General features: G+C 41.2%; 3 protein-coding genes across 10 annotated transcripts; all 3 read right to left on the reverse strand.

The window, feature by feature from the left end:
* Positions 1-505: 505 nt before the first annotated feature.
* On the reverse strand, positions 506-10,848 carry pfkfb2b (6-phosphofructo-2-kinase/fructose-2,6-biphosphatase 2b). 7 transcript variants are annotated; one of them, XM_035149034.2, is made up of 17 exons: positions 10,668-10,848; positions 10,295-10,387; positions 9,450-9,575; positions 8,542-8,638; positions 7,471-7,537; positions 7,244-7,318; positions 6,953-7,009; positions 6,720-6,844; positions 6,353-6,560; positions 6,112-6,258; positions 5,773-5,877; positions 5,524-5,653; positions 5,373-5,435; positions 5,227-5,291; positions 3,574-3,741; positions 2,314-2,336; positions 506-1,656 (listed from the first exon to the last, which is right to left on the reverse strand). In XM_035149034.2, the coding sequence occupies exons 2-17, from the start codon at positions 10,362-10,364 to the stop codon at positions 1,587-1,589; spliced, it is 1,596 nt and encodes a 531-aa protein (XP_035004925.1). In that variant the 5' UTR covers positions 10,365-10,387; positions 10,668-10,848; the 3' UTR covers positions 506-1,586. The 7 variants fall into 7 exon arrangements, with proteins under 7 accessions (XP_035004925.1, XP_035004915.1, XP_035004961.1 ...); XM_035149024.2 differs by having other exon boundaries at positions 3,574-3,759; positions 10,668-10,847; XM_035149070.2 differs by lacking the exon at positions 3,574-3,741 and having other exon boundaries at positions 10,668-10,847.
* A 588-nt stretch (positions 10,849-11,436) lies between these two features.
* phtf1 (putative homeodomain transcription factor 1) lies at positions 11,437-19,445 on the reverse strand. 2 transcript variants are annotated; one of them, XM_035149010.2, is made up of 17 exons: positions 19,132-19,445; positions 18,718-18,874; positions 17,917-17,973; positions 17,767-17,836; positions 17,435-17,593; positions 16,751-16,940; positions 16,451-16,571; positions 15,544-15,726; positions 15,185-15,430; positions 14,825-14,953; positions 14,444-14,713; positions 13,437-13,568; positions 13,245-13,331; positions 12,985-13,140; positions 12,732-12,827; positions 12,305-12,430; positions 11,437-12,137 (listed from the first exon to the last, which is right to left on the reverse strand). In XM_035149010.2, the coding sequence occupies exons 2-17, from the start codon at positions 18,745-18,747 to the stop codon at positions 12,117-12,119; spliced, it is 2,073 nt and encodes a 690-aa protein (XP_035004901.1). In that variant the 5' UTR covers positions 18,748-18,874; positions 19,132-19,445; the 3' UTR covers positions 11,437-12,116. The 2 variants fall into 2 exon arrangements, with proteins under 2 accessions (XP_035004901.1, XP_035004893.1); XM_035149002.2 differs by having other exon boundaries at positions 19,016-19,445.
* A 1,232-nt stretch (positions 19,446-20,677) lies between these two features.
* LOC118105148 (olfactory receptor class A-like protein 1) lies at positions 20,678-21,704 on the reverse strand. Its single transcript, XM_035152592.1, has one exon. It carries the CDS (start codon positions 21,617-21,619, stop codon positions 20,678-20,680), a length of 942 nt encoding a protein of 313 aa, XP_035008483.1. The 5' UTR covers positions 21,620-21,704.
* Positions 21,705-24,141: the final 2,437 nt, after the last annotated feature.

Raw genomic sequence — 24,141 nt, forward strand, 5'->3', positions numbered from 1 at the left:
GTAATATTAACACACTGTGAGAAGTATGAAATAGCATCACATTTAAATACTATCTAAATATATACTTCAAATTTTAACAAAGTTTATTGAACCATGTCAAAATTCATCTGAAGATACTGTTATGTTGAATTTCTAAAATACCATATTAAAAAGTACCTATATTCACTTTTCTCATTAAGCAGCACGTTCCCCGAACATCGAACCCAAAGAACTGAGGAACATCGCAACTTTAAACCTTTTCTCCAATTCTACTAAACAATTGTTACTTGAATCTCTAAGCTGTCGTCATCTGGAGTAGTGGTGTTAGTCTATATATATGCAGTGCTTGAGTATATGTGCCTAGTTACTACGAGGTCATCTTCTTTATTTCATTTAGTTCTTTAATAATATTGACAAAGTTTTTCATATTACAAGTCACAATACAATGAAAGTCAAAAATGATCAATAACAGAGTTGAATGCACAGATTCATCTTTCTCTGATATTTCTATGAGAAAAAACAAGACTCATCGAAACTCAATTTTATTGTCGGCTAAAAAGGCACAAGGAGGCTGATTGGAGCACGGCAATAACTTATCAATGATCAAATATTACACAGTCATCCAATGAGACTTTGCATTAGTAAATAAAAAGGCTTATGTTAAGGAAAAGTTAAGAAGAAAATAAACGTTTGCAAGAAGCAAATAAAGCAAATTCTTTGTTTGATAACATGAACAAAAGTATCTCAACAAATTAGCAATCACACCTTTAGTGTGTTAAACTTCTGTTGCACAAATCCCTTCAAAGAACACATAATGATTGAATATGTATCATTTAGAGCTGATTGAGACACATAAAAACATTGTGAACAGCAGCTTGAGACAGAAAGTTCAATCTGTTACCTACTGCCTGGACAATATGTCAAGTACTGTGAAGTATTTTCTAACAATGCTTCTATAACAGAGGGATACATGTTTATACAGCATTTTAATCTTCCTTCAGAACCCTGTTCAGCACAATTTCTCAAATCTATAAGACGAGACAACACATGATGGCTTCAGATAAGAATCACAAGTGCAAATGTTTGTCTATAAGATGAGCGGATTTATATTATAAAAAGTTTTTACAGCATCTACTTTATAACATGATCTGTTTGCGAATGTAGAAATTGATTTTTATCATAATAATGTGCTTGTATTGAGAAGAATAGAATAGCTGATACTCAGTGTATCTAATGATCAGTAAGGCTTTATACTATTTACAGTACAATACGGATTAGTTGCCAGTTGTGTTAAACATTGTGTTGTGTTGTTTTGTTGATTGATTTCTTGTAGTGCACATGCAGAAGAGTTTATGATACTAATGATAAGGCCTCCAGGTCAAAGCCTCAGCATGCAGAGTAAAGACAAAGACAGAAACTGCAGATATAAAGAAACTAAAATGACCTCGTGTCCAAGTGAACTCGTTTTTTAAACACAAACTCCTCTTTGACTTCATCCTCCTCTGACCACGATTTCCAAAAACTGTAGTTTAAAAATACTTCTTTCCATCTTCTGATTCAAGATTGAACCCAAAACTTAATTTGCACCGTGGAGAAACTTGTCATCTTCACTCAGAAGCGGACACAGCCACCAGTTTCCTCGGGGCTGTCAAAGTCGATTCCTTCGCACAGGGACTCCTTGAAGAGAGAGGAAACGTCACTGACACTCACAGATTAATGCCTCACAGCAGAAAATACTATTAGAGGAAACTAATTGCGGCCCAGGAGTCTTAAGTTCCTTTTTGGAAAATTGGGTCATTTATGTGGAGTGCGGTTAAACGGCCGCAGCACTGGAGACTGTTCATTAGCACATTGTCTAAGAAGAAGTTATTAATTATGAATCACTTTTCTGACCCTATGTGTGATTGCTTCACTTTAATCAATACTGAGACACTTTTAAATAATCATAATATTATTATTAATACATTATATATGTGCACAGCAAAGTGTAGTTACTTGTTTATCATTTTACCTCTTTAAAACATATCTAGGTGTCGGACAAATGTGATAATCAAATGCTTTTAAAGAAGCCGCGTTTTACTGTCGCAGCCATTTATTAAGCTTCCAAAGAATCAGTGTGCGATAGTCGTTCTTGATAACGCCGCTGAGATGAAACAACATCGACAGCAGCTTTCTGAGTGCAAAGGTGATGGAAGGTTGAAGAAACCAAAGTGCTGGAAAACCATAAAAAAACATGAACAACACTGTGATAACGTATATTGAGATAACATGACTTGAACAATGAGTTGAATTATGGGAAAGAAAATGAAACCAAGTCCTTCAAAAAATACTCACAGACATCTGCCTCCTATTCGGGGCTGAAAGACGGGTTCGGAAAGAGAGAGAGAGAGAGAGATGTGGAGATGGGCTGAAGCACTGTACCCACAAGGCAAGGCCAACAAATACACAACAAATACACAACAAATATACTTCTGAATATGCATTTGTGAATACAAAATATTTTTTTTATAATTTTTTAAATCTCTAATCTACATTTTATATTAACTTCAAATTGCAGTTAAATCTTCTCAAATGGATTTCAGTAAAAAAAAGAGTTGTAGAAAAGAGTGTAAATCTAACTTTTTTAATTTTTGGCAGCTAACTATATTTAAAAAATGTATGCCGATATATATTAAAAAAGTGAATTTGACAATGATTCCTAAGATTGTTCTCTACCTTACAGTATATAAATGATTAGTTGGTTATAGAAGAGGCTCATGAAGCGATTACTACTCTTAAACCACCTCTACTCCACATAACCTTTAAATTAAATTAAATTTCAGAAGAGTAGAGGTTTGACTGATAAGGATTTTTGGGGGAAAATGCCGAAAATAAGGAATAAATGTTTTCAGATACTGATATATCGACCAATACAGTATATATATATATATATATATCTAATTTAAAGGAATTATCAAAGACATCATTATCAAACCCTGATGAAGGATACATTTAATCCAGGCTTGATATTTTACAGATTTACTGTAAACTTTCTGATAAATAACTACAAATAAAAAGAAAACAAATACAACCAAATATAAAGAACTTGAGTTCAGAAAATAAACATTTTAACGTAAAATATAAACATAAATCGTTTCTGCATTGTTCATTCTGTAAAATAAAGGTTTTCATATTTGTGAATAAGGCTCATATCGGCCAGGCTCTATTAATATGTGTCATATATGTTCTGTGTATGATGTCTAAATGTTTGTCTTTTATATCTTTTTAAGGCTCAACTCATCGGGAGCGTTTCTCACCAAGAGACTTGCTGTTCTGCATATTCAAGCTGGAAACAGACCAGTGGTGAAGCAAAGGTCATGCAAGACAAACATCAGACGGCCAAGAAACATTCAAGAAAGAGAACAACCTCTTCCAGACCCGACACGTGACAGAGACACAGACATGAGTTCCATGTCAGTTTCAACACAGACACTAAGTCATCGAGAGGATCCAAGACTGACGGGAGACGGACGCCAAACACACAACTGTGGTGGGAGGTGACTGATTGAGGTTGATGGAGACATATTTGAAGGGGGCTGTAACTCTTTCACTAACTTGGCTTTGCCGTCCCTCTGGCATCAGAGCTGATGGCGTGGGGGCAAGTGGTAGCCAGGGCGGGTTGCCCGCACTGTAGAGCCTGGGACGCTTGACCTGGTCGTGACTGGACAAGGGAGTGTAACTATTCCGCCGAGGTATGAGAGCAGAGTCCCTCTGGACTTTATCCTGGTAGGAGATGAAATGCTGCAAGATGTTAAAGGAAAAACTAAAAGATCTGGGGACACCTGATCACAGCGTAACCATCCTCTCCACATTGACTCGTGTTAACAGGTTCAACAACAGAAGCCAATTCAAAGGAGACACATCATGATTTTCTGTTTTTCCTTCCTCTCCCGTGTTATATTGGTTTTAACCTCTGCCAAGGAAGTTATGTTTCCACCTCTGTCTGTTTGTTTGCAATATTATACAAAAACCATGACACGGATTAGCACAAAACTTCATAATAATTCATGGATGAAAAGATCAGGCATGTTTAGGGGACTGATATCTAAGAGTTGGTGCAATTTGGTGAAGCTTGATTGAATTTAAGGGGACTGTTAATGAGTGTCATTCCAGTTTGTGCATGTAAAAAACCTGCAGTTAAAAAGACCAAAGTCCTCAGTGAAGGCAGCTCCTCTCCCCCACAGACAACACAGCTCCTGAAGCACCTGAAGCTCCTGAAGCACCTGAAGCTCCTGAAGCTCCTGAAGCACCTGAAGCACCTGAAGCTCCTGAAGCTCCTGAAGAGCTCCTGAAGCTCCTGAAGAACTCCTGAAGCTCCTGAAGCTCCTGAAGCTCCTGAAGCTCCTGAAGCACCTGAAGTTCCTGAAGTTCCTGAAGCACCTGAAACACTCGTCAGTCTGGCTGATACTTCCCCACCATCGTGATACCCTGTGGCATCACCATTCCCTACATTTGCATAATGCACGTCCAGCACCTAGTCCGGCACAACTGCAAATAAAGTCAGGTGAAGCGAGAGCCTTGACCAAGAGTGGGTTAGCGGGCCAATCAGAGCAGACTGGGCTTTATCGGGAGGCGGGGCCTTAAAGAGACAGGAGCTAAAACGAGGTGTTTCAGACAGAGGCTGAAAAGAGGAGCTGCAGCAAAGGACAGTCTGAGGAAAGTGATGCGTTTTCTGAAGATTAGAGCAAGTAAACCTTTTCAAGTCATAACACAAATTCAAATTATGACCCTGAATATGTCTCCTTTTACCGATAGAATAAGTAAAGCACAACCCTGACACACCTTCTTCATTAAAGGGTGTAAACCTTTAAAAGAATCAAATAAGCTTAAATACAGCTTTTCATTCAAACATAACCAGAGTGATGGTAATAATGATTATTTAAGCCAAGCAGGGCAGCATGATCAGCCAGGGCTTCAGTCCATAAAATATAAAACAGTTAATTTCATTATCTGAGCTGCAGCCAGGTTAAAGATTTAAGGGACAGGGATTAAAAAGAGGGAGTTAAAGAAGCAAGGCCTCACATACAAGCATTAAACTAGTGGATTCAACAAAGATGAGCCTGTTAGACTTTGGATTAGATGTAGTGGTTTGCTGATTAATTGTGAATTATTTTTGATGTGAGTCAACAACACACACACATACTTTACACATTACACGTCTGTGGCTTTAAAAAAATTGATTATTCAGCTTGAATGAGAGGAACTTACAAGAGGCCGGTCTCGATGTGTGTTCACTGCCTCCACGTTAAGATAAAACAGTTCCACTTTGCAACCTGGACGATAGGAAACAGAATATTTCAATAGATCAAAGAGTCATAGGGTAAAGTCACGTGTCCTGGAGGTGAAGGACCTACCATATGCCACAGGTGTGAGTTTGAGCACAGTGTGGAGCGGACACTTCATGTACGGCAGATCTTCTGTGGGAAGCACAAAACACAAAGTCAGTATCTGTGTGTCCGTGTGTCCTGTGTGTGTCCTGTGTGTGTTTTGTGATCATTCTTTTACCTGCACTTTTGTCCAGGAAGTACGCCAGCAAACATCGCATCACGGCCTGGTGGCAGACGACCAGCACGTTGCCCTGTCTCTCCAGCTCCATGATGACCGGCTCCAGTCGCTGAACGAGATCCTGGTAGGACTACAGAGCCAGAGAGGACGATTTTAATGTAAATGTAGAGGTCAGTGTTTTAAAAAAAAAAATTCAACCTGATTAACATCTGTAAAACACGAGGGGATGGAAGGAGTGGGCCAGGTTACCTCTCCTCCTTGGTAGCGATAGTGATACTTGTCCTGGTCTCTCAAAGCAAACTCCTCTGGGAAAGTGTTCTGGATCATCTCATAGGTCATCTCCTCACACACACCCTGAGGAGGGATATTACAAAAAGAAAAGAATATTCATTCTAATATCAAAGACCAAAGTAAAGTAAGCAGAAGCACTTTCACTGCACATAATACAAAGAAAGAAGTGCTTCAATTACACATATTATACATAGAGATTGTTTAAAGACAGTAGCAGAATATTTTAATACATAAAGATACTTTATGAGAGATTCCTATCATTTCAAAATGTGGGAGGTCAGATGTCGGGGTACTGACAGCGTCGATCTCGTTGAGAATCTTCCACTGTTCATAAGGAACCCCGAGCTCCTCCGCCGTCTGGATGGTTCTTCTCAGTTGACTCGTCCAAACCTTCAAATCCGACAGTTGGTGCTCCTCGATGAATTCTCGCAGGGCGTGGGAGAACTGGGAAACGAGAGAAACACAAATCAACAATCATCATCTAGATATCCCAATGAACTAATGAGTCTTGTGATTGGTTCTTTCTCTGTAATCGTACCTGTTTCCCTCGAGGAGAAAGCTCGGAGTCTCCCCCGATGCGGCCCTCGACGTTGTGGTTGCTCTCTCCGTGGCGGCACAGGTAGATGGAGTGAGAGTGCACGTGGATGTTCATGAGGTAGTACACGATCTTGCTCTGGATGTAGTCCTGCACCCGGTTCACCAGGAAACGCCGGCCCACGTTTATCACCTTGATAAACGACAGGTCCCTGCAGGGGGTGATGAATCATAGGGGCTGAACTAAACATTTGTTTACTGACGCCATCTAGTGTTTATTTTCTGAAGTGCAAAAATGACAGGACGCAAACTGCTATAAAACCTGTAATGACCTATTGAGATAGAGAGAAGCAGATATTATCAGCTCTTACTTGTCGTAGTTGTCAGGATCTAACGGTTGATAAGTGACCTTGTAGCACTCGATGCGTTTGAGGAAGTCGTCCATTACTCTCTCTCTGTGTCTCTCAGGGTAGTCGGGACTGGACACCTTCACTTCCTGCGGCAGGTATGCAACACAGTCAGACCATGTGAGCAGGCAGCATGGTTCTTACATAGCAAAGCAGACACTGGGAATATTTATAGATTATGGGTTTGAGTGACGTACCAGAATATTAGCAGCTATCACCTCAGGGTCGTCGCACACCGACTCCACGAAGAACACCTGTTGGAGAGAGGTCAGAGGTCAACGTACGACTAACACGCAATCAACAAATCTGAATCAGACATTAAAGGGGCCCTGTGGAGTTTTCTTGGTAACATCTAAAAGTCTGATCACGTTCATCCTTTCACGTTCAACGCTACATAAACTGTGAATGTTTGAATGTGAATTTCAATTATGTCCAATTTCCAAAGACAAAATAACAGCAAAATATAATAAAAACACTTCCAATCTTACCTTGAATGCATTCTCCTTCACGAAGGCTTGAATGAGGTCTCTACGTTCTCTTGTTGTGTTTGTTGCATCAAAAACCTGAAAAACAAGAAAATGTGTATTGTTGGACGTCCTTCAGGATTAAATCTGTCCTAATGTGAGATGTGTTGCTGTTCTAGACATTTCAGAGCTTTAGGAAATGAGCCGTCACAGAGACGCAGAGAGAGACAGATGGACAGATGAGTCCTCACCGCGATCTGACCTCCCTCCTCCGTCAGGTAAGCCCCCACATCCTGCAGAGCTACCAGAGCACACTGTCTGCGAGGGAGGGAGGGAGAGGGAGAGAGAGAGAGAGAGAGAGAGAGAGAGAGAGAGAGAGAGAGAGAGAGAGAGAGAGAGAGAGAGAGAGAGAGAGAGAGAGAGAGAGAGAGAGAGAACTTAAGTTATAAAAGGTATCATAACAAATTGTCAAAGCAAGATAATCCAATAAAAAAGACAAAATGAGCACATGCACATATATCAGTGAGATAAGAGCGAACCTAAAATGCCAGGTTTACGACCAATACTGCAGCCAGCCACCAGGTGGCGATCAAGATAATTTGGCTTCATGTCGAATATCTATAGATCTATTGTCAAAACCAGGCTGACGTGTTCACCTCTTTCTACACTAAAGTAACCAGCTTCTGTCTGTGGCTTCATATTCTGCAGACACAAGATTATCAATCTTTTCATCTCACTTTCAGCCAGTAAACACATTTAACTAAATCGTATTCCTTTAACCCACGTGCCTGAGACCCCGAAGATTAAAAAAACAAGGACAAAGTCTTTCTCCTTTTACAGCAGCAGTTTGATTCAGGTTTAATGTCGGTGCGACACCCGGGGGGGGGAGGTGTCAGCTTCAGAGTGACAGCAGCAGCCTGTTTGATATCTAGGTCACAATTCAGCAGTGGGATGCTGTCAGGAGCCCGTCACGTTTTCATGAGACAAATTCCATTTCCACCAGATACGACCGTGAGGGGAGAGAGGCAGCTCTACTCTAATTAGCAGTGATTTTTTATTTATCTGCAGTCTAATAACATGAACACTGTGCTGACGCCGACTCGATATCGACTGCCTGCCTTTTAAGAAAAGAGCTTAGTCACTGATGCAGCAGGGGAGGCTGCAGAAAACCAAACAGACTCGTGTTGGCTGAGAGAAATGTGATAATCCAGACAGTAGAGATGCTCCAGCTTCTCTCACTGTGACACACATGATACGTTAATGTGCCAGTTAACGACTGGACGAGAGCACGTGATGAACACACTGGTGGAAGGGGAACTTACTTCCTTATTTTCATGGCTGCCTCGTTGTCGTGGCGGAAGAAGTCGTAGGACTTGTACGCTCTGACGGCCTCCCTGCGGTACACGCCCAAGTTAAACACTGCCAAGGAACAAACAACATTCACACTCAAGTCACTGCCGAGTTCATTTCAACTATTACAACTCAACTGATGCTAAACTCTAACATACAGTACATATCGTATTTTTTATTACACTTATGCTCTAATTGCTTTAAATAGTTTGCCATTTTTTTGCCCCCAATTCAAATGTTCCCTTGTAAAATGCTAAGTTAAGTATAAAAATAAATCCTGAATCTTCCCCTCCAGCTCTTTCTGGAGCCGTGTCTCATCCCACCACCAAGTTTTGTGGGAATCAGTTTTCTAGTTTTTGCATAATCCTGCAGACAAACACACAGATGGAACGTTCCCTCTTTGGCGGAGGCAACAACAAATTCTCCAAGAGGTCGTTTGAATGATCTTTCAGTTGCGTTTCGACAACAGGAACTTTCCTCTGGAACGAGGAACCTTTGCTCCTTGTGTTTCCACCGCAGCGATCAGGGTCTGAATAAAGGGTAAATCTTTTTACCTACAAAAAGTAACCCACTACTGTAATACTTGACAAAAGTACGTTTCATTTCTTGCAGCAAATCCTTGACTGGTTGATTACTCCAGCATTTGATTTCAGCAACCATTTAAAAAAAATGTGTAGCTGCGTATACAGTTAAAAATAAAAAGGAAGTATAGTGATTTAACTACAATACACTGTCCTAAAAAGTTGAGCATGGGATCCATGTACTACACCTGACAACAGGAAGGTCAAACCCTCTCTGACTTGAAATATGAGCAGTGAACTTTAAAAAAAAAAAGTTAAAGAGAAGTACAAAGAGGCTTTTGTCTCGAGTGGTGCTGGACCTTTGGTTGGGACTCCGATCCAGTTGAGGTACCGTGTGAGTTTCTTTGACATGTACGTCTTCCCTCTCGCAGGCAGGCCGATCATGACGATCACCGTCGGGGAGTTTGTCATGTAGGAGGCCCAAGCTGCACAGGAGACATATATTTATATTATATTATATTATGGTCACGCACATTTATTAAAGTCCTACATTGCATTATTAAAAAGCTATATAATGAGGAGGAATTAAGTAAAACAGCAAATTTACATCTTTTGCAGAAGCATAATTACATCTTTTAAAAAATTAGGTTGTGTTGACCGAGTTTTACCCTCTCTCTCTACATATATACTTTATATTTTCATAGTTTATTTTGTATAGTTTTGTTTTAGTATTGTTTTATATCTTGAATAGTTCGATACGTTGCTGCTGTAATACAGGAATGTCCCAGTTTTGGATCTATAAAGTAAATCCCTCTAGTCCTCTATCCCACCTTCCACCTCCCTCCAACTTAAGTCCACATAATAACTAGGTCTGCTGGACAAAAATAATTGAGTCTCTCTGGACAGAAACACAGTTTATGTGGAGAACTATGTGGAGAAATTAGAGGAAGAAAAAACGTCCTGGGAGAGAAAAGGTCATCTTCTTTCTTAAGGGCGACAGCAGGAGGAGTATTTTTATATCACTTGGTATAATCTAGATTCTTGCCTTTCCTACTGAGATTATGGGCTGGCGTCTAAATGGAGGAGCTTGAGAGACAATGAGTGAATTGAGTCCAACGGGAACAACACACGGTCTTAAATTACAAGCGCACCTGTGGACCACGAAGCAGTCATGCAGCAGAATCTAATGGAGCAGTTCACTTACAGCATTTCTTCTCCCGCAGGTCGGATTTCTTGGCCTCTGCGGAGCCGTTGTCCCTCTGAGAGCTGGACATGATGTGGTCTCAGTGGGCAGCTCCTGTGGGAACACCAGGGAATCGAACGTGTGAGGCGGGGGGGGACAACTGGAAACCAAAACACACGTGTGGTGTTTCTGACTTTGTGTTTCCCTGGCAACACGGACCGACTCTGCCACATCATCCGATGCAGAGAAAAAGCTTCGGATTCACAAACACACACACGAAGAATATTCCCTCACTGACTGAGTTCATGCGGCAGAATTGCAGCTTTCACTCAATCCACTGAGACATGGTTTCTATCAACATCTCATTCAGTGTTTATCAGGATTTATTTCTTACCTGATCGCTGGGTGAACGTGACGAGCACAGCTGGGCGGAGACACATCTGGACACGAGGGGATCCGTGGGTCTACCGCACCGGGAGTTTGCGCGCACCGCAGCGGGCGGAGGAGCCTCTCCGGTCGGCCTGTCCTTGGTCCTCCACCTCGGCTCCGTCAGCTGGAGCTGGAGGTGTGTCTCCGTACGTCACATGTCCCTGCGCCGCCGTAATGTTCGTAATAGATCCGGAGCAGGATGCGTCAATGGCGTAGATCACGTTTAATAATTCAAATTCTATTCATATTTTATTAATACAGCAACAAATCACAACATACTTTATCTTAAAGCACTTTAAATAATAATTAAAATAATATTATTCACCTTCATCATCTTACACTTTCATTTATTTATTCATTGTTATCTCCATCTTACTGCATTAGCTCCAAATTGTTTTTTAATTGCTTTTTTCTATGTCTGTCTTTTGTGAATCAATCAATATAAATAAAGTTTGATTTATTGATTCACTCACATTTAGACGTTCTTATCTTCAACCACATCTTGGAAGTTTTTTATATTGTTTGTTCCTGACCATGGTGTCATGCGTTCTTCTGTACATAGCTGGACATATCATTTAAGAGGGTTCTCACATAATCTGCATTGTGGACTAACATCAGCCATTCCTGGGGGCCCCCCTCTCAGCTCAGGGCCCCAAGTATAGCTGCCTGCTTTGCCCACCATGCTGCCACGGCCCTGGATGGAGCACCAGCAATGAAAACCTGACGCCAGCCTCCATGGATGAAAAACAATTTTATTCACTTCTATCAAAGAATTCCATAACCCTCTTTGCATAGTTATTTTGTTCAACAATGGTCCTCGATACAAAAGGCAGATAGTGGTCACAGAGTCATGATTTACAGGTACCAGTACAAGTGTAAGTGCTAAAGCAGAAACCCCCAAATAAATAAACCCTACTTACAGTCACAATATTTCCTCGTTAAGTACAAGTACAAAAGGTTAAAATCAAAGCTGACACCAATGAAAGTCTAGAAAGCACACAGCTTGTTTTATAGTTAATTATATTATCATACTGATGAATAAACTATCCGTTATCTGTATTTAATTATTTACATCTCACACATCTGTACAAAACATACTTGGAAAATTTAGATGCAACAGAAGCCTGAAATGACGTCAGAGCTCGACTCAGGAACATTCAAGGGTCAAAGGTTAGGCAGTGGGTTAGTGGATTGGCCGAGGGAAACACCAGGTGAGGAGCCAGTGACGGCGTGAGAGCGATTGTCGGAGCGTCTCAGGCTTGGGAACTGATGAAACGCAGACAGATGTTGGAGTTGGAAGGCACAGACGATGAATATACTGTCAGTAGGTTTGCACGCTTTTCGTAGCTGAGACAAAGATCTCTGGTCTCCAGTGTCCGACGTTTAGTGGTTTTGCCATTTTGCCGTTTTCACATTAAGGCTTGATTTTCCACAGCTGAAAATGAGACGGACACATTCGTTAGAGAAAGAAGTTCACGGTCACTTACCATAGCAATTCCCCCAAAAGGTTTATTTACAAAACAAGTGTCATGAAAAAATTAAGCTGTTAAACAGAAACCAAGGAGCTGCTATTGTAACATTTAGAGGAAGGAGTCCACTCACTCTGATGTTGAAGCCGAGCAGGTCGCTGACCACAGCAGACACAGCCGACAGGATGACCACTCTGGTGATGTTATAGATCAGAGGGTTCACTGTCAGACCCAGAAGTCTGAACGGAGTATCCAGCTCCTGATGAAGGGAAGCAGGGATAAAATCAATCTGAGGTCACATATAGAAAAATGAGTGGGTCTCAAACTGAGAACTAACTATTTTCTGTCTGGCCAACATTATTCTTACTTTTTGAACAGTCTTTAATGTTTGTAAGAGTTGTATTATATTTTTCATTTTGTCTCATTTTCTTACAAATAAAAGAAAAACATTCAAAGGGTTTTTGTTCTTCATGGAAAACTACTTAGTTGTCAATGAAAATCAATTTAATGTTCAATAGTAAATCAAGGCTGAAAAACCAAACAGGCAAACTCATGCTCACCTTCATCAGCTTTGTAGCCAGTTTCAAAACATTGTTCACGATCCCGAGTTCTTCTTTCTTATTGGGCTTTTTCTCCATCTTGAGATACAAGTTGATCTGAAACCAAGAGGAGACTGTTTGATCTGGTGATTTATTTAACCCGGCACTGACCCACACTTTGATATTAATAATGAATCAGCTGACTCATCAGAGTGTTACTCCTAGAACTGATATAACCTGTAACTCCACACGTTCTGCAGCCTCGGCTCTTTACCTGCTCAGTAAGCAGCACCGACGAATTGCTGTATTTGCAGTTGGTCTCTGAGCCCAGTGTGGCCAGCCGCAGCAGAAAGAGGATGAGGGAGGAGCCCCACACCATCAGCTCCCAGTTTGTCTGAGACTCCAGGAAAGTTTTGTGGCTTCGCAGGAGCTGAAAAAGAGCAGAAGCAGCAGCATAGTTGATATTTGCAGTCCACAGCACTTTGTAAGAGGTTTGCGGAGCATTATTAAATGTGTGCATAGATATCGACTGACCTGGGCACAAATGATGAATGAAATTGAAAGCGCCAAAAGGAAGATGGTGGAGACGATGACATCAACGGAGCGCTGCGGCCCTCGCCTCTGCAAAGAATAAGAAACGTAGTGATGCACCATTGGAAACAAAGACCAGTCAGTGCCCTCTAGTGGTAAAACAATGAAGCCATAAGAGAATAGGAGAATACAAACCCTGAGAAAAGAACGAAGAGACAACCACATCTTTATGTTCTGGACTTTCTTCAGCCGAAAATGAGGGATCTCAGATTTCTTGGCCTTGCGAGCTGACGTGATGTGGCTGAAGTATTTGGCAAATACAAGTCTCTGTTGGGAGAAATGTGGACAAACAGTAAGAGATACTGAGAAAGAGATAGAATTTCACAGTCCTGCAAAGAGGAAAGTAGGCAATCGTTTTGTCTGTGGACACTACCTGCTAAATGCCACTAGAGGGAGGCATGAGTGTATAAAAAGATGGATCTGTGTTTGACAGAATCTGGATTAAGTACAATAATTTAAAAAAGGTTCAATCAGCCACAACAATGCAAATGATCAGGGATTAACCTTCAGAATCCTTAGTCTTTTTCACCCAGTATATTAAAAGGCTTTTAGCAGATTCATATATTGTAATATTGTTATTTTTAAAGTAAGCAGTTAATTTGTTTAATCACAAGAAATCTGTCTATGAATAGGGGAAAAAAATATGAGCCTTGAAAAACACATTGATTGTGCAAACTGAAAGAATAATATTGATGGATTTTGTTGCTCCTTCTTTCTTCTATTTGGGATGATTGATTAATAATGATCATTTGGAACTGCAGTTCCCATAATGCTTTAGAGGAATGCAAGTAGAAAGTATAACGTGACCATGGAGTCTGTATTTCTTAACATTAACAGAACATGACAGAATAGATATTAGAACATCCTGTTTGTGCTGATGAATGTAACCATGGAGACAGACTATAAAGACTATCACAGTATTAAAAACTTCCAAACGTGAGGACTCATGACTCTCGAGGTGAAGAGGTGCAGTCAGGTTGAATGAGATCAAATCTAAGTTGTTTAAATGAAGAGCAGTATAATGATAAGATGGTAAAACCTCAGATTACGATTGTTACAGCTTTATTACAGAAGCCACAGAGGTTGGACAGAACTAATAAAGCACAGTAGATTTCTTCAGACCAAACAAAGGGACCACTCACCTGTTTGTACGTTCTCTCCGCCACACACATCATGAAGAAGAACAGTCCGGTGAGGCAGACTCTTTGCACTGTTGTGATGAAGAAAAAGGCGTAGGCCTTGACACTATGCTGCCCGACCACCTTTTGCGCCAGTTCTGTCAGAGCCAGGGAGCTAAGGCTCGACATGTCCAGATGCTGAGCCAAGTGGAAGGCGAGTGGAAGCAGTGCCAGTGTGGCAGTCATGAGGCCACCGAAGACAAGGTAACCCATGCCCTGCTCCACTAACTTCACCTGTTTCCAGGAGAGAGACACAGGAGACATGTTGTTTGCTGATAAAAAGCTGCAGCAACTCAGACAGACAAGACTTTTGTTTTAAATCAGCACAAAGAGGAAAATGTTTACCCGTGTGAGGATGATCCCACTGATCTCCAACACAGACATGTCTGCTTTCTTACACTCGCCCTGCTCCCATATTATGGCACTGACACGGTCCTTGGATGGATGACAGGCCTGAAGCCAGGAGAGCTGGCTCTAAAACAGGAGCACAACAGATAACATCCTGTTAACAGATGGTTTCTAATGTGCAAAATCATTAATGTATGTACTATATGTATTGTATGTAGTGTATGTATGTACAGGGTGAGGGTTATTAAATGTTAAATGCTTGCCATTTCAAATTTTTTCACCAAAAACGTGAATATCTTTGGATTTTAGGCAGTAAAAACTATTACTTGATTAATCAATTGACAGATTTTGACTTACTCCGGTGATCCCCTGCTGCAGGTTTTCATCGTCACTGCTCAGAGTGGTGGTTTGTGGGAGTGCCAGGCCGGCGTTGTACCTCCCGTTCCCCTCACTGTCACTGCTACCTGTGGTGGCAGAGTCGGGGTCTTGGAGAAGCTCCTCCCACATTGTGTCGTCGGTGTCAGAGGCGGGACGAGAGCCAACGCTCGGCCTGAGACGCTCCACCTCTCGCGGCTTCGCCTTTTTGGAGGCTCCGGTCCCTTCCTGCTCTCAAATCAAACAGTGCATATTAAAAACAATGAATTTAATTGTTGTTGTACATTGAACATTAAATGTACCTCGACTTTCATTGACATAGAGTGAAATGATACGTTTACCTGAGGTTTGGGGTTGGACTTCAGCTTTCTCTTTCTAACAGAAGACACAAGTGCAGATGCAGCAGGGTGCCTCTCTTGCTGAGCTGGAGCATTCATCTGTTCCACAGGTTGTATCCCCTCCTCCTCCTCCTCCTCCTCACTGGAGAACTCATCAGATGCCCCAAAGCCAGACCTTCTTACGTTCTGCACGAGAACATGAGAACACAAACACAGAATCTTACGTTAATCTATTCCAAGACACAAACGCATAAATACAAATTACATCTTTTTATCTGTTTTTTTTATGCATTTGTAAATTACTTAAAATAATAAATTAAGCATCACTCCTGTGGTAGAAATACATTTTATAATGATTCATAATGACAAATCATGCTTTAGAACTTCTTTTAAATCTTTAAAACTTTTCTAACAGTAAATGTTTTTACAAATGAATGACATTGGCTCTTATTTATATTGACTACCTCTTTTTTATTAATATGATCTCAGATATTATATTTTTCTATTTTTCTCAGCTCATGTTTCGTCTTTTTCCTCATTTTATCTGCTGGTGCTAGTTTTTCTTCGAATGCATCAGAAGGCATGATCTTATTTTTACTTTTTAAAACTGCAGTAACTATGAAAACCATCCTGTACAGCGATAAACAACATAACAAGCACATCCAACAATCTAATGAACATGAATGATATTACCCAGGAGTAAATACGACATTAACGAGGGTTCTAATATCGATCAGAAGCTCTGGTCGTGGTTGAGGAGGATCATTAATTGCATTGATCATGCAGGTGTTCATTTGTATCATTAATGACTCATTAATGTTGAGACAGGAAGAATAAACTTTCAACAAAAAAATACTTTGGAGGAAATTAAACATGAATTCAGCTCAGTTCATCAACTTAAAGACCGTACCCTCCTCTCCTCATTCCCATATAGACGTTGGCTCTCTTCAAACGGCCAGGGCCCCGGCTGTGGTGTGTCCGCTCTGTTGTTCTTTTCTTCGGATTTTTTCACCCCTCTGCTTTTCTTCGGCCTAAAGGAGACAGAACAAAAATAACATTCAAAGACAAAAGTTGGTGAATGGAGCAGATACAGTATACAACCACAGGAGTGAGAGCATGCCACAGCCAGGTAGAGTCTATCTGTCTGCATAATGTGTGGGTTTATGCCGAGAGGTGAGAGTGTGCACTGCCTAACAATGAGAAAAATCACCTCCTTCTGCGCGCAGGGCTGGTGGTGCTGCTGGTGCTGCTGGCAGCTGGACTGCCCGAGGGCCACCGGCTGGACTCAGTCGACACAATCTGGCAATGCACAGTGCCCAGCAGCAGCATCAGACAAATGGGTCCAAACACCTCGCTGGCACTCGCCCCGGGGACCTCCAAGTACAGCACCACCGCTGCCACTGAGGGGAGCAAAGCATTTGGAAACAATAAACAACATGGTCTCTTAGGGGAGACATTATAACAGAATGCTCACTAATGAGATCTTCCTGCTGCTCAGGCGTAACTGGGCCCAGAGAGCAACAAATGCAGACACTGACTTTCGGCTGTAATAGATTTAAATAAAAGTAAAATATCAAAAAGTCCGTGGATTTCAAGAGGTTCAGGTTCAATATTATATAAATGTCAGAGTCTTTAAAAAAAAGAGTCACTGTGTATAAAGTCTGTAAAATAGATGTTTTCATATCAGAAAACTTCAGCCAACCAATAAATCAGTCGCCTCTGGAGGTGAGACGACATTTTTCATTTTTACAAGACACAAAAAAACCACAGTATAATGAGTAGTGTGTTACTTGAGCCCTGGGTCCTCTCATAATGTCAATGTTTAAGATTCAGAGCCTTTATCCAATAAAATCACAGCCCAAATATGAATGTGACTGATCAGAGTGATTCTAACCTTGCATGAAGTAGAGGACAAGGATACATGAGGAGATGGACCTGGAGGTCACCTGGATCCACCACTGGAAGAAGAAGGGGAACAGCAGCACTCGGACCAGACCTTTTCGAGTCAACGCTGCCCACGGACTCTCTGGTTTGGCTTTGCTGAACGTGGATCCTGAGGGTAATTACAAATATGGGTATCTCACTACACACTAGACAATCAATTGTTTTTTATATTTACAGCCTACTCCTCTGTATTTGGTGAAGAGTTAAAGCTAGAGGAACATACAACTACATAGGTGAGCAGAGCGTTGCAGGTTAAGTAACAACAATAGTATTTATTCTTACCTCTTACTAAATCAACATCAATGAGGTCTTGTTTGATGTAACAGGTCTTCTTTGGTTTGCGGTCTAAACCCTAAATGAGAGGACACTTCAATTCAGTGCTAATTCACATATTAATAAATCCAATCACTGTTGAATTTGTAGGAGTCTCACATTTAGATCTGCCTTCTCAAGAGATTTCTCCCAGACTTGTTGATCGTAGGCACCGATCTGTAACAACAACAAAATATAAATAAGTTCTATGAATAAATATAAAATACATTTAAGGTTATGGATCAAATAAGGTTTGGCATCTACCCCCCGACACAAGCATGGATGTACTGTGTGTATGTGTGAATCCATGTGAGTGGAAGAAGGATTTAAACAAATGTATGCGCGTGTAGATATATTTTGTTTTTATATAATGTTTACAAAAACATGGGTTTGTATATAATGTGAAGCTACAGACTGACATTTTATATAGACCTCATGTACAAATATATGCAAACACTTGATATAAACGCGATACTTTCAAAGACATTGCAGAGAGATAATGTGCAAATAAAGATCAACACATTATATTAATAAACATACATAAACATAATATACAAATATGTACACACTCACATAATATAAACACTACATGCAGATATGTACAAACACTATATGCAAACACATACAAACACTTTATAAGAATATGTACTAGACTAAACAATGTTTATCTAATGTGTTTGATATATATATATTCACGTTTGCCATATTCGTATTTAAACTAATTTTACTTTATTCTGTTCTTTATTACCTCCAAAGCTTCTGGTACATTTCAGTTGGATAAAATAACGGGTGTCAAACTGACAGACTGTCATTGCACTGATAACGTGTTTACTCCTACACATTAGATTATTTATGTTTAATACTTTATATCTTGGTATTGAGTTTGTTGTGCAGATGTGAACGTGCTGTGTTCCACGTTACCTTCTCTTGGTACCAGGCGATTCTGGCCATTCTGGTGCGGAGCAGCGAACCCAGAGTCAGGTCATGTCACTCGGATCCTCGGGCGGAGGCAGCGGGGGAAGCGGGCTTCTCTCCGGGATCGGTCATTAAACTCTGCAGCGGCTCCTCCACATCGAACCTGACACACACACACACACACACACACACACACAGAGAGAGAGAGAGAACAACAGTTCACATCCAGGTGTGTGGCATCTGTCAACAAACGTGGAGGTACACAACACAGTTAGCGAACAGCAGCAGCTACACAACCACTCACCTGCAGCGGAAACAACACTCAGCACGAACCAGAAGAAAGTGGGAGCATCACAAACTGTAAACACTTCAGATTGAGCTCCAGCTGTTAGCATGCTGAGCTAACGGCTAACTGCTAACCTGTGCGCTTCACCCCCCGAACCACCGCGTCCCCGGCGACATTCAAAGACGTGCAGCCTCGACGCTACATTTAAAAACGTGTTTTCCTTTCCTGCGCGTGTTGTTATTCACGGACACGTTTATTCCTCGTTTACTTCACTTCTCTAAACTTCACTGTTTGTTTGTTGAAGCTCGTTTTCCGCTTTTCATTTCCGGGGTTTGTTGTGTTGACAGTGGGTTTGTTTAGTCCCTGGGTTTTGTCTGTCAGGCGGGACTTCACCGTTTAGTGTCGGTGAGATTATCAGAAAATTAATGTTTAAAAGCTTGATTGAATTAAAAGTTCACATTTTAACTCGATCACTGATTTATGTAATGTAAATGTGTTACAGCGGATGGAGGGTGCCGCCTGACAGGCTAATCTCAGAGCATAACATACCCACAACACGTATTCAACCAATCAGAGCTAAGCAAGAGAAAGACATGAACATAATGGACTGTAACTAACTATTATTTTGTCTTTATTAGTAGATTTAATATTAGATTTTAATAATTTTTCATCCCATATAACTCCATTGCTTTGGAAATGTAGACAGTGCTTTTCTTTCTTATAATTTATATGTTATATTAGTTTTTATATAATTTTATAAAAACAAAATGCATATTCACTAAATGTGAGATTTTCCTTTATAATTTCATTGCACATTCTAAACCCTTTATTTTAATTACCCCTGCCTTAATAGAGCATATTTTCCTTGTAATCACATTTGATCCAATATTAATATTTTATCTTTATTTTATTTTATTCTATTTAATGGGCTCAGTGCTGTCGTGTTCCAACAGTTTGCCCCCATTGCAACACCAACCCTAATACAATTTAGAGAACAATTTTTTGCCTTCACATGGTCAGGTCTGTATTCAACTTCTTAAACATAATTCTGGAACAGATTTGCTCCACACTTAACTGCCTGAATTCAGTTAAAAATCAGTGTCAGGAATATATTTCAGATGGATAAATTCCAAATGCTGATATTTAATGTATGTTTAACGGTCACATTTTAAGGTTTGAAAATAACTGAACCAGACTTTAAAGCTAAAACTGATTCTTGACACATTAAAACCTACACAATTCCCTGAAAGGACAGGTCAATACTTGGTGGTTATATCTTTACCCAAATAGCATTTTGCAATCCCAAACACAATCATACTGTCACAAATAAAGACAAAGAAAAGCAACAGTTTCTCACAACTAAGAAGCTGGAACAAGATGATGTTGACTTTGTTGCTTGACGTTGAGAACTATGTGTTTTTTTTGTTGCTGCCATACAAAAGGACCACAAACTACAGAGAGTTCAGTTCAGACACCTGTGTATTTATGATTCAGATGAAAATATACACTCAAGAGACGACAACACTGCAGACACTTGTCTCTGTTACTTTGTAAAAGGTCCACCGCTCAGCTAAATGACAGTCATCTGTGCACCGGTGCTCAAAATGATAACGTCTGAGAGAACAACTCTGCCGCTGCCCTGCAGGTGCGTCAACAGCCTGTCAGGACAGAGAAGTGGAGTCATTTGTCATTCGACTCCTGAGTGTCCACTGATGGCTGCTCCTGCTCAGATGCACATATGATCTTGGCCTTGACCTTCTTGTTGGAAGACATGATGAAGTAGGGGCTGAGAGTGGCGTAGCAGGAGGAGAAGAACACCTTCATGTCAGGCACCTCCGGTGACACCTTGGCCACCGTCAGCATGTAGATCCAGATCACGTTATCAATCCCGAAGAAGACCACGTACAGAACCACCAGGGTGATCACTGTTTTGGCCGCTCGGGTCTCCGCTCCACCGCCGTGAGAACGACGGATCCCTCTCACCTTGCGGCTGTGGTGATGGAGAAGCACCAGGATGTAGCCGCTGGAGCCCATCATCAGGCCGACAAACAAAAAATCCCTCACAAAGACAGCCACCCCGTTGATCACGTAGGACAGGTTGTCTCTGAAGTCAACATGACAGAAGCCCAGGTTGAGGGTAAACGCGGGGACAGTGCCGTTACGTGGCGCCATGGAGAAGAACGGGGCTGCGATGCACATGGCCATGTTGAGGAGCCACAGCCCTGCAAAGGTTGGGAGGACCAGGGAGGGAAGTGCAGGCTTCAACCTGGACAAACGGGGCCCAGCGGGGGCGACGGTCACTGCCTGGAACACACTGAGCATGCAGGTGATGCACACCGACAGAGCCCGTCCGATGCGGTAGGCGTAGATCACCACCTTACAGCCGCCGTCATTCAGCAGATGCCTCAGCCCGAACACGGTCAAGGTCTGAGGGACGCAGCGGGTCAACAGCATCATCAGGTTGGCAAAGGCCAGGTGGCACAGGATCATGTCCACGGGAAGGAGCTTGGGTTCGGTGTAGATGATGTGGCCGCAAGCCAGCAGCACCATGGCGTTCCCAAAGATGCCAATACCTGTTTGCAAGAGGAAGGAGACCCCTTTGATGGTCACACACAGATCCATGACATCAGTGGCCTGCAGCGGCCGTGATCGGCAAAGTAGACAGAGAATCAAATCTGTTACAAACAGGCAGCAACAAAAACGAAAAATCTTGACGTAACAAGATGTTCTAGCTGTGAAAATGATGCTCACCTGAAGTTGCAGAAGAAAAGTAAAGCCTGTTGTGCGTTACCTGTTTAATACCCTGTGTAATTAAGATTTATAGTCTACGTTGCCCCTTGAGACCATTGGCCAACATTGCAGAGTTCAGCCCAGTTTGGCAAATTAAAATAACACATTAAATCTGAAATGGTCTCAGAGGGCAAGAGCTGCCAGGGAATTCAGTACCACTGCAGGATACACACAACCTTTCATGTCTGACTTAAACCAATACAACAATAATCAGGTGCACACATATGCATGGAAACCTTTTTGCATGCTGTAATCTTTCCTCCTCAATAGAGGATGGGGGAGAAAATCTGCAGTCCTTGTTCTCCAAAGTTCATTCGATGGCCTCTTATCATATTTTAATATGATGTGAGGCTTCAGCCATCTGGGTTGAATAAATCACTTCAGCGTCTTCCACAGCTACAGCAGTTAAATTATGAAATCCCCTCTTTGTGTTTCCTTGACAATGTTTCTGTGCTGAGCTGCAGCAGATGGTTTGTAACACAGGTACTAAAGAACTCAGAATGCTGAACTTAGGAAAAGCTTAGGAACATTTAGTTTTGCACAGGACAAGGACTGTGGAGTTTGTCCTGTATCATCTCCACTGCTATGATTAACACTCTACTTGGTTTGAAACAGTAAAAGTCACAACAGGAAAGTGTAGAAACACAGAGAGGAACTTAAGCAACACAATAAGGAAACATAACAAATCTATATATACACATGCTGTTACAACTCCAAGCTGAGGGAACCGTACATGTGCTACAACAGATTTCTACCCTCTAACAATAATCCTCAGACCAAACTCTGGAAACATGTCGGGATGAGACATTTTAAGCACCAGTGTGAACAGGAGAAATTATTACAGAAAGCAACGGTTTCTGAAAAAGTTAACCAACCTTTAAGTTTTAATGTGACATCCTAATTAACTTGAAAATATTCCCTTTTATTTCAAGGGAGAGAACTATGTTACACTCCAAGGACCAGCTTAATAGGTATAATAAATTAGAGTGGGTTCTGGTTTAGAGTCAGATGCAGAAGCACAAGTGTGACGTGAAACTTTCAAACAAATGTGGCGTGAGTTTCCAGATCGCCCTCTTTTTTTCAATATGAATCACGATGCTCCAGACACAAATTTCAATGTTGGGAAAACTGTCATAGTCATAAAAAGTTACTGAGATAAAATACGAAAAAACATAAGTGAACTCTAAACTTCCTCCAGCTGTTAAGTTTCTTTGGACAGAGAAACAACACGTCAGTCTTCTGAATTGTTATAACGCTTAATTCCCCCGTGGAGTTACATAAAAAAACAAAAGAGTTAAACAACCCCTACGGAGACGACAGTGTGAGGTTAATATTGATGCACAATGAGCCTGATGATGCCTTGACTGAGTCATCAAGAGGCTTTTACGTGCACAGCTGGTGCTTCCAGTGCACGCTCCCTGCCTCCTCCATGTCCTGGGAGCGTGTTAACAGACACAGAGGAGCGAGACAATTAGCAATATAACAAAACGTGTCTGTACTAATTGGGGGCACAGGGACGAGCAGCTATTATTCATTAATGTTCTTCACTCTCGGTGCTGACGTGTGCTCGAGCAGAACTTTGCAACATGTACACTGCAGCATCTACTGTAAATGTCAAATAAAAAATCAATGTATTGGTCAGGAATCATCTATTTTGTGGCAAAACTCAGATTGTGAGCGGGTGCATTGGTGTTTGATGAGCATCATGAGACGTGTTATCTCCCTGTGTGTTTTTAACATGTTTACAAGTTCGGAGAGCTCATTAAAATGGCAAGTTCAAGCATGTCCTGCTCAGGGGAAGTCATCATGTACAATGTGCTGCAAGATTCTTAAAGGAGACTTCCCCCTCTGGACACTATTCATTTAGTTTGTTACGTATGGAAGATGTAAATAGATTTTCCCACATTACACTAATTTAATTTATATACTTTCAATAACTGATTCATTATAATAATAATTATCTTACATTAGGACACTACAACCAGAATATTCAATTCAGTTTGCTGTTTATATGCAACTTAAATGAGCTCAGAGAAATGTAACTTTTTAACCTTTTGCGACTTTAAATATGTTAAACGTCTCTGGCTGGTGAGGAGAGAATATTCAGTTCATTTCTCACTGTGCCAGTTAAGCTGTCCCACAGCAAAATGTGTGATTTAAGAAGCTTTTGGCTCAGCAGAGGCTCACTCTGACGCTGACAGGCCTCACTCTCTTTATCTGTATTTGAGGGGAGGAAGAGGAGGAGGAGGAGGGGGGGCAAACGTGACGTCTCACGACTTTAGATTTTATTTGTCTTTGGGCTTTGTCTGTGATATGTTCACTTCAAACTCTGAGACAACTTATCCTTCCATTAT

The sequence above is a fragment of the Hippoglossus stenolepis genome, chromosome 3 (genome assembly GCF_022539355.2).
Source record: "Hippoglossus stenolepis isolate QCI-W04-F060 chromosome 3, HSTE1.2, whole genome shotgun sequence".
In the NCBI taxonomy this organism is placed as follows: Eukaryota; Metazoa; Chordata; class Actinopteri; order Pleuronectiformes; family Pleuronectidae; genus Hippoglossus; species Hippoglossus stenolepis.